General features: G+C 39.5%; 1 protein-coding gene across 1 annotated transcript; it reads left to right on the plus strand.

The window, feature by feature from the left end:
* Positions 1-1,619: 1,619 nt before the first annotated feature.
* On the plus strand, positions 1,620-12,093 carry LOC149629940 (uncharacterized). The gene is made up of 6 exons (XM_089851724.1): positions 1,620-2,798; positions 7,392-7,503; positions 7,655-7,750; positions 8,609-8,690; positions 8,750-8,962; positions 10,088-12,093. The coding sequence occupies exons 2-6, from the start codon at positions 7,405-7,407 to the stop codon at positions 12,091-12,093; spliced, it is 2,496 nt and encodes an 831-aa protein (XP_089707850.1). The 5' UTR covers positions 1,620-2,798; positions 7,392-7,404.
* Positions 12,094-12,525: the final 432 nt, after the last annotated feature.

Raw genomic sequence — 12,525 nt, forward strand, 5'->3', positions numbered from 1 at the left:
TTTGATTTAAAATGGCTTATGTTTCTTTGCTAATTAGGAAAAACGCCTAGGATTAATGTAACTAATTGCAATTCCCAAATTAAAGAGACATCTGAACACGATCTATGTGATATTAAAAGCACTTAACCGTAAGCGACTAAAACGTTTTGTGAAACTGAAAAATATTGACCAGCATCTTTCGCAAACGGAAAACGTTAAAGCATTGAAAAAATTTGTCACACTTAAAAAAGGAAAACAAATTTCAATGTTAGTAATAAATCGGTCCAACTATCCCCGCTAAAAGCCTTTAAATCGGTGGAAGCTTAGCTCAGTGCTGTACTAGGGATATATTAAAAAAATTCTAGCATGATGAAGGCTATTTCGATCATTTGAATTCATATTAATTTCCTTTTCAACACAAGCGTTTAAAAAATACCTATAGACCGCCAATTATTTTTTAAAATCGGAAAAATAAAGTGGACTTCTACTATAATATTCACAACCCAACACTTTGTATGGAACAACTTGTTTCCTTCCGCGCTCTTCTCTCTCAAACCCTTTCCTCATTGGCTACCGCTTACTTCCGTTTGCTTGCCCCGCTTATTAAAAATTTCTTTCGCGCCAAAATCATTCCTCTGGTTTAGTTCACAAATTCGCCGCTGCGTTTCGCATATACCCTTTTCTCTTCAGTGCTAGGAGACAATGCTGATGCACGGCGATGTTATATCGTCCAGTACTTCTAGGGAGCTGTAATATGATCCACTTATGGCGCAGTATATAATAACATTCAATTGTTTATCTTTGTTTTCCTAGATTATCCTGTATTTAGATATAATTTACTAATCAATAATCCTATAATTTACTAATCAATAATCCTATAATTTACTAATCAATAATCCTATAATTTACTAATCAATAATCCTATAATTTACTAATCAATAATCCTATAATTTACTAATCAATAATCCTATAATTTACTAATCAATAATCCTATAATTTACTAATCAATAATCCTATAATTTACTAATCAATAATCCTATAATTTACTAATCAATAATCCTATAATTTACTAATCAATAATCCTATAATTTACTAATCAATAATCCTATAATTTACTAATCAATAATCCTATAATTTACTAATCAATAATCCTATAATTTACTAATCAATAATCCTATAATTTACTAATCAATAATCCTATAATTTACTAATCAATAATCCTAAAATTTTCCTAATCACTTTCCTATAATTCATATGATTTTAATATTTAAATCCTATTTCCTCATCTAATTTGCATCTCAAATTCCAATTTTTCCTATTCAATTTCAAGATTTTCCCCTACTATGTACTGAATTTAATCTTGGATTATTTCAAATTAATCATCATGATATGAGAAATATAATCAAATACTTATATCACTTTAGTCAAGGTTGTCCAACTAGTCGAAGAAAATGTATTGCGCGAACACAACCATTATTTCGAAACTCGGATAAATCCCGCCACCTATTGGGATAAAATGGCATTCCTATACAACATAAAGTCCCCCCTAAAAATTTCACCGTGCACGGGCTTGGATTACATATAGGAGGCGGTGATTTTACTCATATGTGTATTATTGTGAGCCCCGGGTACACAAAAACAAGCGTGGCTAGAAATGGCACCAGATTAATAAAGTTTATTCGTTATTCTATCGAAATAAGTAAACCTTTGTTACCCAGTGCCATTTCGTTGGGACTCTCCCGAGTTTCCACTCCCGCACTCCGCTATAATAGAGTAGTGTCGGTAGAGAAGGGAGTAGACGGTGTATCCCTCCCTCTAGGCGCGCTTTTGTAAGAGGGGATACTGTACGCGCCTGGTAGAGGGGATGACACTGAGCTAAGAGATAGAAGGGTATGACGTTTGCATACGTAGAACTGACATTACTCGAGTAATAATACCCACTCCAGGGGTTTTGAGGAATAACAAGCTGGGTCACCTTTGACCTTAGCCTAATAAAAAACCTTTGAAATTCCGGGCGCGACATTCGCAACCCCCGTCCCCTCGTTTAATGTGAAATTAATTTCATTTCATAAGCATTAAACTACAAGCTTTTCTGAGTATCGTCAAAAGTGTATAGATATTAAAACAAAAAGTACACTTCATTAAGAATTCCCTAGCTGCCTTTGGTTAACTGTTGACGACATGTAAACTGAGTAGCAAACTACCCTCCTCTCAATTAACCAACCGCCTACAGGAACTAACCAATCAGGGAAGAGCTTCTTGACGGAAATAGATTTATAGAAAGAAGTACCTAATGCTCGCGATCCAAACGTTCATTTTTAGTACTAGAGCTAGAAACTTATACCTTATGAGTCTATTCACCACTTTTTCCCTGTGCCCTCCACGGTCGGGAGGGGGGGTCGACACTATTCTGTTGGTAAAGGAGTTAGGGCTTCTCATATTACACAGCAAGACCAACTTTCAACGAAGTGTACTTTTTGTTTTTATATCTATTGACTTTAGGTATCGTGAACTATTTTTCAATTTAAAAACTTTAACAAAAAGAGCTAAGCCTATTTTGACTTTGTTATTGTTGAAAGATATTTCCGTCTACGAGTACAGAGATTGGAGAAAAGGTCGCGATGACGCGTCGCGTGTTGCGTAATGTTGTCGTAATACTAGACTGAACTTTTAGTTTCGAAATGAATCAGCAAAAAATTAATTAGGCGTAAGAAAGAGTTCTTCGAAAGGGAAGCGAGTTAAAAGAGTGGTGACCGCATCTAGCGTCAGAAGCTACGAATCTAATTCCTAGTCCACCAAGGGAAACATTAGAACCGTGGGTAAGCGATTTTAATTCTGAGAGAGCGGTAGCTCTCTTAGATAAGACTTTATACTGCTCTTAATGTATAAGGAGGGTTTTTTGTTTGGCTGTAGTTTTTTTTGTATTGCATAAATTGTTTTGAAAAAATTGCACAGAACTACAATTCTGGCCCACAATATGTGGTTAAAATTTCAAAGAGATTCATTAATTAGTTAATTTTATAAAAAATAAAGTTGCTAAGGGTGGTTTTCATTTCCATAAAATTCATCACACCTTTTGTTGAAAAACTGGAATTTTTCCCATAGAAATAACATGGGAAATTTTTGGAAAAAAACATTCCGGTTAATCCGATTTTAGAAAAACTATACGTTTGTTAGACTTGAAAACGGTTTTAAATGGAAGGTACAACACCTAACATTCCGCTAAGCAATTTTCATTGACTATAATTAAGTCTAAGTATGTTTAAATTTAAATTTTCAAAACCATTCCAATCTGCGATATTTAAGCAGTGTAAAGAGTCAGTTTATGATGTTAGCACTTTTAAATCTATTAGGTTCAAATCTCGTGGTGGTTGAAAAACAAGGGGACCTAGCTTTGTGTGAGCTAACAAGTTAAGTTGGAAAAGGTCCCCCACACTGCCTTTGGTACTTGTAGGTACTTGTGGGTACTTGTGAGTGTTTGTAGGTACTTGTGGGTGCTTGTAGGTACTTGAACCATTGCACTACGGAAGCTTTGAAAAACAATTATCGTCGCGAATTTTGGCAAAACTTTGTCTTTTTTCGTTACATAAGAGACTTCACAACCCCGCTTCTGGCTGGGCTCGAACCACCAACCTTTCGGTTAACAGCTGTACGCGCTAACCATTGCACCACGGAAGCTTTGAAGTACGATAATCGTCACGTATTTTGGCAAAACTTTGACTTTTTTCGTTACATAAGAGACTTCACAACACCGCTTCTGGCTGGGCTCGAACCACCAACCTTTCGGTTAAAACCCGAACGCGCTAACCATTGCGCCACGGAAGCTTTAAAAACAATTATCGTCACATATTTTTGCGAAACTTTGATTTTTTACGTTACATCAGAGACTTCACAACCCCGCTTCTGGCTGGGCTCGAACCACCAACCTTTCGGTTAACAGCTGTACGCGCTAACCATTGCGCCACGGAAGCTTTGAAATTAAATGATCTTCAGGTATTGTGGAAAAACTTTGAATTTTTACGTTATTTATAAGACTTCACAACAACGCTCCCGGGTGGACTAAAACCAACAACCCTTCGGTTTACAGCCGAACGCGCTAATCATTGCACCACGGAAGCTTTGAAAAACAATTATCGTCGCGAATTTTGGCAAAACTTTGACTTTTTTCGTTACATAAGAGACTTCACAACACCGCTTCTGGCTGGGCTTGAACCACCAAACTTCCGATTAACAGCCGAACGCGCTAACCATTGCAGCACAAAAGCTTTGAAAACAATTATCGTCACGTATTTTGGCCAAACTTTGACTTTTTACGTCACATCAGAGACTTCACAACACCGCTCCTGGCTGGGCTCGAACCACCAACCTTTCGGTTAAAACCCGAACGCGCTAACCATTGCGCCACGGAAGCTTTGAAAAACAATTATCGTCACATATTTTGGCGAAACTTTGATTTTTTACGTTACATCAGAGACTTCACAACCCCGCTTCTGGCTGGGCTCGAACCACCAAACTTTCGATTAACAGCCGAACGCGCTAACCATTGCGCCACGGAAGCTTTGAAATTAAATGATCTTCAGGTATTGTAGAAAAACTTTGAATTTTTACGTTATTTATAAGACTTCACAACAACGCTCCAGGGTGGACTAAAACCAACAACCCTTCGGTTTACAGCCGAACGCGCTAACCATTGCAGCACAAAAGCTTTGAAAACAATTATCGTCACGTATTTTGGCAGAACTTTGATTTTTACGTCACATCAGAGACTTCACAACACCGCTCCTGGCTGGGCTCGAACCACCAACCTTTCGGTTAACAGCTGTACGCGCTAACCATTGCACCACGGAAGCTTTGAAGAACGACAATCGTCACGTATTTTGGCAAAACTTTGACTTTTTTCGTTACATAAGAGACTTCACAACACCGCTTCTGGCTGGGCTTGAACCACTAACCTTTCGGTTAGGGGGGACGTAAAAGGAGGCCGGGCTATTTCGCCTCTCCTCAGTCGGAAAATACGTAGTTTTCGACATTCGCTTCGCGTTTACGTGAGTTTTCTGGTCCGTGACCAAATAAGGATTTTTTAAACTAGACATTAGGCCAGCGACTTTCCTGCACGTCGTCTGCTAAACCAAAGAAGTGGATAATTAAAATATTAGAATTTTAATGGTACCCTTGAACTTTCTCAGTAGTCTCGTGGACCACTGACCCCCCTCCGATTTAATTTTTGAACTGGACCAGGCAATTTTTAAACTGGTCATTGTAAAAAATTGTATTATGCTAATTACAATAAGAATACAAACTTTTATTGATTTACGTTTTTTTTGAAGTATTATTATAAATAAATGTTTGATTGAGCTAAATTTATGGTCCCCTTTATATATGTTTCTGCTTAGTGCACATTTTGAAAATGTAAAACTGTTTCTTAACATTCTTAATTAAAATGAAGACTGAAGGAACAGATATTAATCAAAAATGTCTTGATTAGAATCAAGACCTAAAAAGTATCGATAAGTCTGAGGTTATCACTTGTCTGAAGGATCAGATATTAATTTTTCTATTTAATTGAAACTTAAATGCATGCTTAAGAAAAAACAACGTTCCATTACCGTTTTCCGTTGAAATAAATTATTTTACTGGTAATCAATTTCAAAAATTTACTTATCTCGGCTTTTCGACCACAATTCCATTACCCGAAAACATTTTATCATTACATTAATTACTTTTGGGAGATAACGTGTCAAAATAACCTATAAAACAATAAAAAACTGTAATAGCGGTCTGTTTAGCCATGACAAGAACCTTTTAAAAGTTACAAGCACTATATAACCCTTTCGAGACTAACAGGACCTGAGCAAACTATTTCATCATGTGCGACCTCGGCCTTGAAACTCTCTCATAGTCCCAGTGTGTGTAGAACATAATTTTTCGCTGTTATCTGCCAAAATCAATCTTTCTAGGTAGTGCCGCCTCCTCACTTGAATTTTTCATGATATATTAAGGTTTGAACGAACAAAATTCAAGATTACCATTTTCACTACCATGTCCCTCTGCTAACTTGAAGCAAACTTTCCTCTCTTTCTGCTGCTCATTACCGGTGCCATTCCCTTGACTTTTTGTTCGTTATAACTACTATCATGAGTTTATTTATTTCAAACCAAAATATAAAAAAATTGGATTTTTTTCCTTTTGTGCTACTTAAAATTTACAAATGTATATAACGTTGTCCGTGCCATATCAAATAGTCTCTAACCATTGTTAGAAACTAGAGAGAGAAATTGGGCAGTAACACTGATCATGCCCTGAACTATGAGAAAGAACAATACGACGGTTGACTAAAGTACACTTGATATTACATCATTTTGCAAAACCGCGAGTAAAAATCTAACTGTCCCTATTGAATTTGGCGCCATTGGTTTTAGAATAATTAAAATGTTCCACTGCGAAGCGTGCCGGTCACGAATGGGGATGTAACGTCTTTAGGAACCTTTTAAAACGCAAAACCATACACGTACTCTCCCAAAAGTAATTAATGTAATGATAAAATGTTTTCGGGGAATGGAATTGTGGTCGAAAAGCCGAGATAAGTAAATTTTTGAAATTGATTACCAGTAAAATAATTTATTTCAACGGAAAACGGTAATGGAACGTTGTTTTTTCTTAAGCATGCATTTAAGTTTCAATTAAATAGAAAAATTAATATCTGATCCTTCAGACAAGTGATAACCTCAGACTTATCGATACTTTTTAGGTCTTGATTCTAATCAAGACATTTTTGATTAATTTATATGAAGTTTTAAAGAAGGGTTTTTAAGTTTTTGGCCGCCATTTAAAAAGATGGCAACAAATGGAACCCGAAAGACCATTCAGCCCGTCTATAGGTTAAAGCAAGGAAACCAGTGAACTAAATATTTGCGAAATCGGTTGAAACGCGCGGACTTTGTTGCGTAGAGAAGATTTGTTTACATTTCTGGGCACCATTTATTAAGATGGCGGCGGATTGTGGGGAATCTTTCTTAGTACGCGCCTACTACTTACGAGTAACGTTCCTGCAAGTTTTCAGCCTTCTAGGGCAAGCGGTTTGGGCTAGGCGTTGATTATCAGTCAGTCTGTCAGGACTTTGATTTATATAGATATAGATAGATATATAGTAGCACTTTGCGTAATTAACGCTGCAATCTCGCGAAAACAAGGACTAGGTGTCCAGTTCCACCCCATACGGAGCCTGAGTCTTTGGATCTTGGGGTCACGTGCTGTATTTGACAGATTTCAAATCTTTTTTTACCCAACCGCCTATGGCTACTTTACAGACCCTTTATGTCAGGCTTGTAAGGATGATAGAGAAGTCGCGCAAAATAGAGTTCGAAGTCGATGAATAATCATTAATGCTAATTGTTATTTAAAAATGATTAAAGTAGGTGATTAAACATGGGAGGAGTTAGTAGTCTAAATAATGTCGAATTTAAAACTCGTAATTCTGTGACGTATTTTCGTGATCGTGAAACAACTGGTGACGAGGACGTTAATGTGAGTCACTCATACCTAATTACTAAGCTTAATTAACTAATTAAAATATCTTAATTTTAATGTAAAAAAGTCAATTGTAAACGCGACTTCACTAAGCAATTTCTAAAATATTCAGGTTAAGATAAATTTGACAGTAATTATTTCCGTTCAGCCCTCGACCTCTAACATGGTCACAAATGACATGAACAACTTCTCCGGAATTGCAAATTGTAACTCAAGACATCAAATGCAAAACAAAGGTGGAAAGGTATTAATCGCTGTACTGGTACCAGGGATATTAGATGTTTTAAGGGCGATTGGAAGGGATATAGGGAAATTGTGGAAGCCACGTTATGGGCGTGTCATGCGCAGTAGGGCCGTCTACCGGATTTCTAGTTTTTAGTACCATCAAGAAGTGATATCTAGTTTATTAGGGAGAAGGTATAAGATGACTAAGTATTCTGGCGTGCGCCATAGTCCCTGCAGTCCCCCCTTTCAAAATACAAGGGGGGACGTAAAAGGAGTCTGGGCTATTTCGCTACACTCTCCTCAGTCGGACAAATACAACTGTAATTTTCGTACTCATTGGCGTCGCCACGCTAATTAACGTGCACGAGTTTTCAAGAACCAATGAGATGCTGCTGCTGGTTGTAATTTAGAGGCGGAGGGGGGGATTAACTCAGTCCGGACAGGCTACGTTTGTTTGGACTGCAGGAGATAAAGAGCTGCAAATGTGGAGCTGAATTTAAATCTTCGTCCTAATAAACTAGATATTACTTCTTGGTACCATTCATGGCCAAATCCAGGATGATGTGGGGTGTGAAATCGGAGAGAAATAGACGAGCGCTAACTGTGGAACGGCTTAGGTCCGGTGGGACGCAACAAAATGGGGAGAGGAATACGACTTCAATTTGTCCTTGAAAGGGGAAGGAAAAAGGAGCTAGAGGACGCACGTTTTAGACTCCCGTTAAATGGTAACCCTCTGCCGCAGGCGCGTCGAAATCTACGCGGAATAGACTCTAGCTACTCATCCCTCTTAAAACATCCAGTATCCCTGATCAAATCGAGAGTTAGCTACGGACGCATTTCGGGAAAGAGATTGAAATGTTTAACCCTGTTCTCTTAGAATAATACTTTGATTGGAATGCAATATGTCACACACATGTACCTCAGCGAGCAAGAACGGCAAAAAGAAAAATACGAATCGTGTAAGACTGTCGCAATTATTTGACTCAACAAAGGTTTTAATGATGTGCATACACCACAGCTTTCGACGCTATTGTAACGAGTTTCAAACGTATTTACAATCCGAACTCGGAAGAATACAGTCACTTGCACGGGTCCCGGCCTTCGTGGCTTCCGCAACACGTTCTCATTTACGACGAATGCATCTTGGACATCGACATAGAGTTCGATCACAGTTGGCTCGGGAGACCGGCTAATATCACGACTGTTGACTTGAATGACTTGCTGAACTATGGTAAGTTACGAAACCCTCTGCCGTTAAGTTAAGGAGGCAAGGAGAATGTATAAGAGGGGAGACTAGGAGTCAGAGAAAATGCACGTAGTCCCCGGTCCGTTCCTAAAGCGGTACTGTGCCGTTCCCCGGTTACCATGGTTACCGCTACTCCCTCACGGCATGCGTTCAAGCCTCCGTCCAAGTTCCGTGCCACTGTGTGTGGTATCAGCCTCGTTTTTTTACTTCCCCACCATATACCCACTTTCCAGAACCAGTCTCTTCTCTTGTACATACTCCTTGGTTGAAGGAGAAGTTTACCTTTAAAATCTGTAGGGTTATCATTTCTTGGCGTTTGAATTGTCAACGCTATACTCTTGGAAGCGATAAAAACGGGCATTAAATCAGTTCCTTCCAAGATTGTAACAGATTTACTTGAAGCAAAAGTTCATAGATAGAAACAAAAGTGTACTTCATTGAAGTTTGCTCAGAACAGTGAATATCTTCACGGCTGTAGCACAGTGAACATAAGTGAATACTAGCCGATGCTAGCTTTGGATCGCAGCCATTGAGCACCATTTTCTATAAACCTTTGACCTCCAAAGAAGCTTTTCTCTGATTTGTTGGTTCTTGAGGGGTTGAGAGGAGGGTCGTTTGCTTCTTATTTTACAATAGGTCTACATCCAAAGACTGGCAACTATGAACAAAGTATACTTTGAATTTTTGCTTGAAGGGAATGTGACCCTTGCTAAAGTAAATTTAGCTCTCAATGTTAATGGATTGTTAACCTAACTCAAAAGTCACTGTACTTGACTACAGGGCCGGAAATAAGCGCAGGACACTGGACATTGTCCAGTAAAATTCAAAAATTTCCCATAATTTTTTCAAAAACTAAGGGGGTCACCGGACAGTTTGACCAATAAATTTTCCCAAGTTTTGATAGCTTGACTATGAAGATGCGACACTATTTTTGCACAGTACTCCAGTGGACAATGTCCTATAAATTTTCCAGTCAAACAGCAGGTCACTGGACACATGTTCTACAAGAATTTTTTCTTATTTCCGGCCCTGCCTGGGTGGAACAAAAACTGACTTAAACCTGTCCTCAAATGAAAATGTCTCTGTTTCCATTGGTTAATTTTACTGTAGGATCTGACCAGGACAACCCAATACCCAAACGGTTGAAATTGTTAGGATCGACTGGGTTCGGAAAGTCAACCATCTGCACGATTCTCACTCGTCAATGGGCTGTCGATCATCCAGGGTTCGTCTCCAACTTCGATTTAGTCATCCGTTACAACTTGCGCGATCTCCCATCCAGAGTGCAATCAGTCGAAGAAGAATTGGCCCGTTTTTGCCACAGCATCTCCGCAATTGCAGGCGACTTGTCCCTAACCAAAAAGACCTTGAAGCATTTTGCCGATAAAATCTTGCTGGTTTTGGACGGATACGACGAAGCGTCACCTCATCAGAGGAAACTAGTCGACCTATTAGTGGCTGCACGTGGTCCGAATCACCTTTTCGGACAATCAACCATATTGGTGACCGTTGCCGATTTGGATGGTGATTTTCTAACCGAATGCGACCGCGTGGCTCGAATACCAGCCTTGGGTATGAATTACCGTAAGCTTCGACAATTTGTAGAACATTATTTCGAGGAAGACCAATTGAAAGCCGGGACCTTACTGGCGAAACTTGACAGCAAGTCCAAGATCTTTAGTGGCGGATTGTCGCCGTTTCTTCTCAGCATTATTTGCTTCCTGCATTCTAAAGATATCCTACCCAGAATGAAGTCGGAGTTCGTTCTCTTTGAAACCTTGGTCACCTACCTGTTAGGCGGACCAGGACCCCAAGTTGAGGCGCTGTTGCTCAAAGCTGGACAATTTTTTTACCAGTTACTGAAGGAGGGTAAAACGGCCTTTACCCCTGACGAAATAATCGACGTCTTGGGTCCGGACCTCTTCCGGTTAATTTCCCAACCCCACGCGGACATAATTCGCGAAACGTCTTACTGGGAATACGGCGGTCAACGGAGTGAGAGCTCCTTGAAAGAGTACCAAGCTTACCATCAACTCTTCGCCAACTTTTTCGCCACCAAATTTCTCAATTTGAAATACGCCGGGCTGCGATCTCTCGAAGAGCGAACCCGTTTCCTATGTCAGTTGGCCCGTCATAAAGACTTTCACTTGATGGTGGTGGCTATGAAGAATTCCAGAAAAACTGTTTTGTTATTTCATTGCGAGTTCAACGGAGGTGTGGTTTTCCGATGGGACATCGAACCGGGAACCGATGTCAATGACCTTTCGGGTTCCTTCGTGATGTCCGGAGACAATCGAGATGTCTTCATTTATCAGTTACCATCCGTAATTACCGTTTTGGAGAATGGTAATGGCTTCAAATACGCCGAGGAATTTTTCCCCATCGGTATGGACGGATCCAAGGCCATCTCGGTTTTGGCGGAAAATTTGGGCTTGCAAACGTTCCCCGTATTTTACTACAACGAAATCTATCGTCCGAGCGAAGGTGACTTGTTCTCGATCAACGCCAAGTGCGTCGAAGGAGGCAAGGTCTTATGGAAGGGACGGGTCTTTTGTTACCGCAGATTACCCCTTGAAAAATTTCCAGTTATTGATGTCTGGTCTCGTTGCGATGGAAGCGCTAAGCCTAGCGCAAATCAACACGTTTCTTTTGATAAATTCTTCGTCAAAGTCGCTTTCAAAGACATCAAGAAAGAAGATTCTAATTGGCAGGAATATTTTCTATTGAACTATCTACGTTGCGAGTATGATCAATCTGTACCGATTTGCAACTCGGAGAATTTGAAATCCGGCTTGTATGTTTGGAAACTGGTCCAATGCTTACGACAAAGCCGTCTGCCTTACAATTATTGGAGACTTTTATTGAGCGAACACGCCGGCGTTTTAATGTATCAAGCCATTGAAATGCCCGTCTTGAATTGTCTCTTGTGTCCTGATAAATTGGTCATATCTAGAGCTAACGGTGACATTGTTGATCGCGTAATTCCTTGGGAAATGTTGCCAAACGCCGAATCGGAAATTCTTCAGAAATTTTCTTTCGATTCGCTTAACATTTCGTTGCAAATTTCAGGATTAATAGCGCTGGAAACTGAAGAAGACTCTTCGGACGAAGAGTAGTTAGGCTTCTTATTATGAAATGATATCTAGTTTATTAGCTCTTTATCTCCAGTCCAAACAAACGTGGGCCCGGACGGAGTTAATCCCCGCCGCCTCTAAATTACAACCAGCAGCATCTCATTGGTTCTTGAAAACTCACATCAGCGCGACACGAATGACGAAAATTACACATTTTCCGACTGAGGAGAGGCTGCGAAATTTCCCGGCCTCCTTTTACATCCCTCCTTGTATTTTGAAAGGGGGGGGACTGGGACTATGGCGCGTCAATACTTAGGCATCTTATACCGTCTCCCTAATAAACTAGATATCACTTCTTGTACTTATCTTAAACTTATGTTACGTCCCGCTAAGTTAGATGTAACCTATCATATGTACAGTGATCGGAATTCGTGCCACGTTTGTGTATTAGAACGCCAAAAAAATGTCGAAATT

Source organism: Phalangium opilio, unplaced genomic scaffold, assembly GCF_054372755.1.
Source record: "Phalangium opilio isolate 3A_F unplaced genomic scaffold, DU_Popi_V2 ptg000105l_1, whole genome shotgun sequence".
NCBI classification, from domain to species: Eukaryota; Metazoa; Arthropoda; class Arachnida; order Opiliones; family Phalangiidae; genus Phalangium; species Phalangium opilio.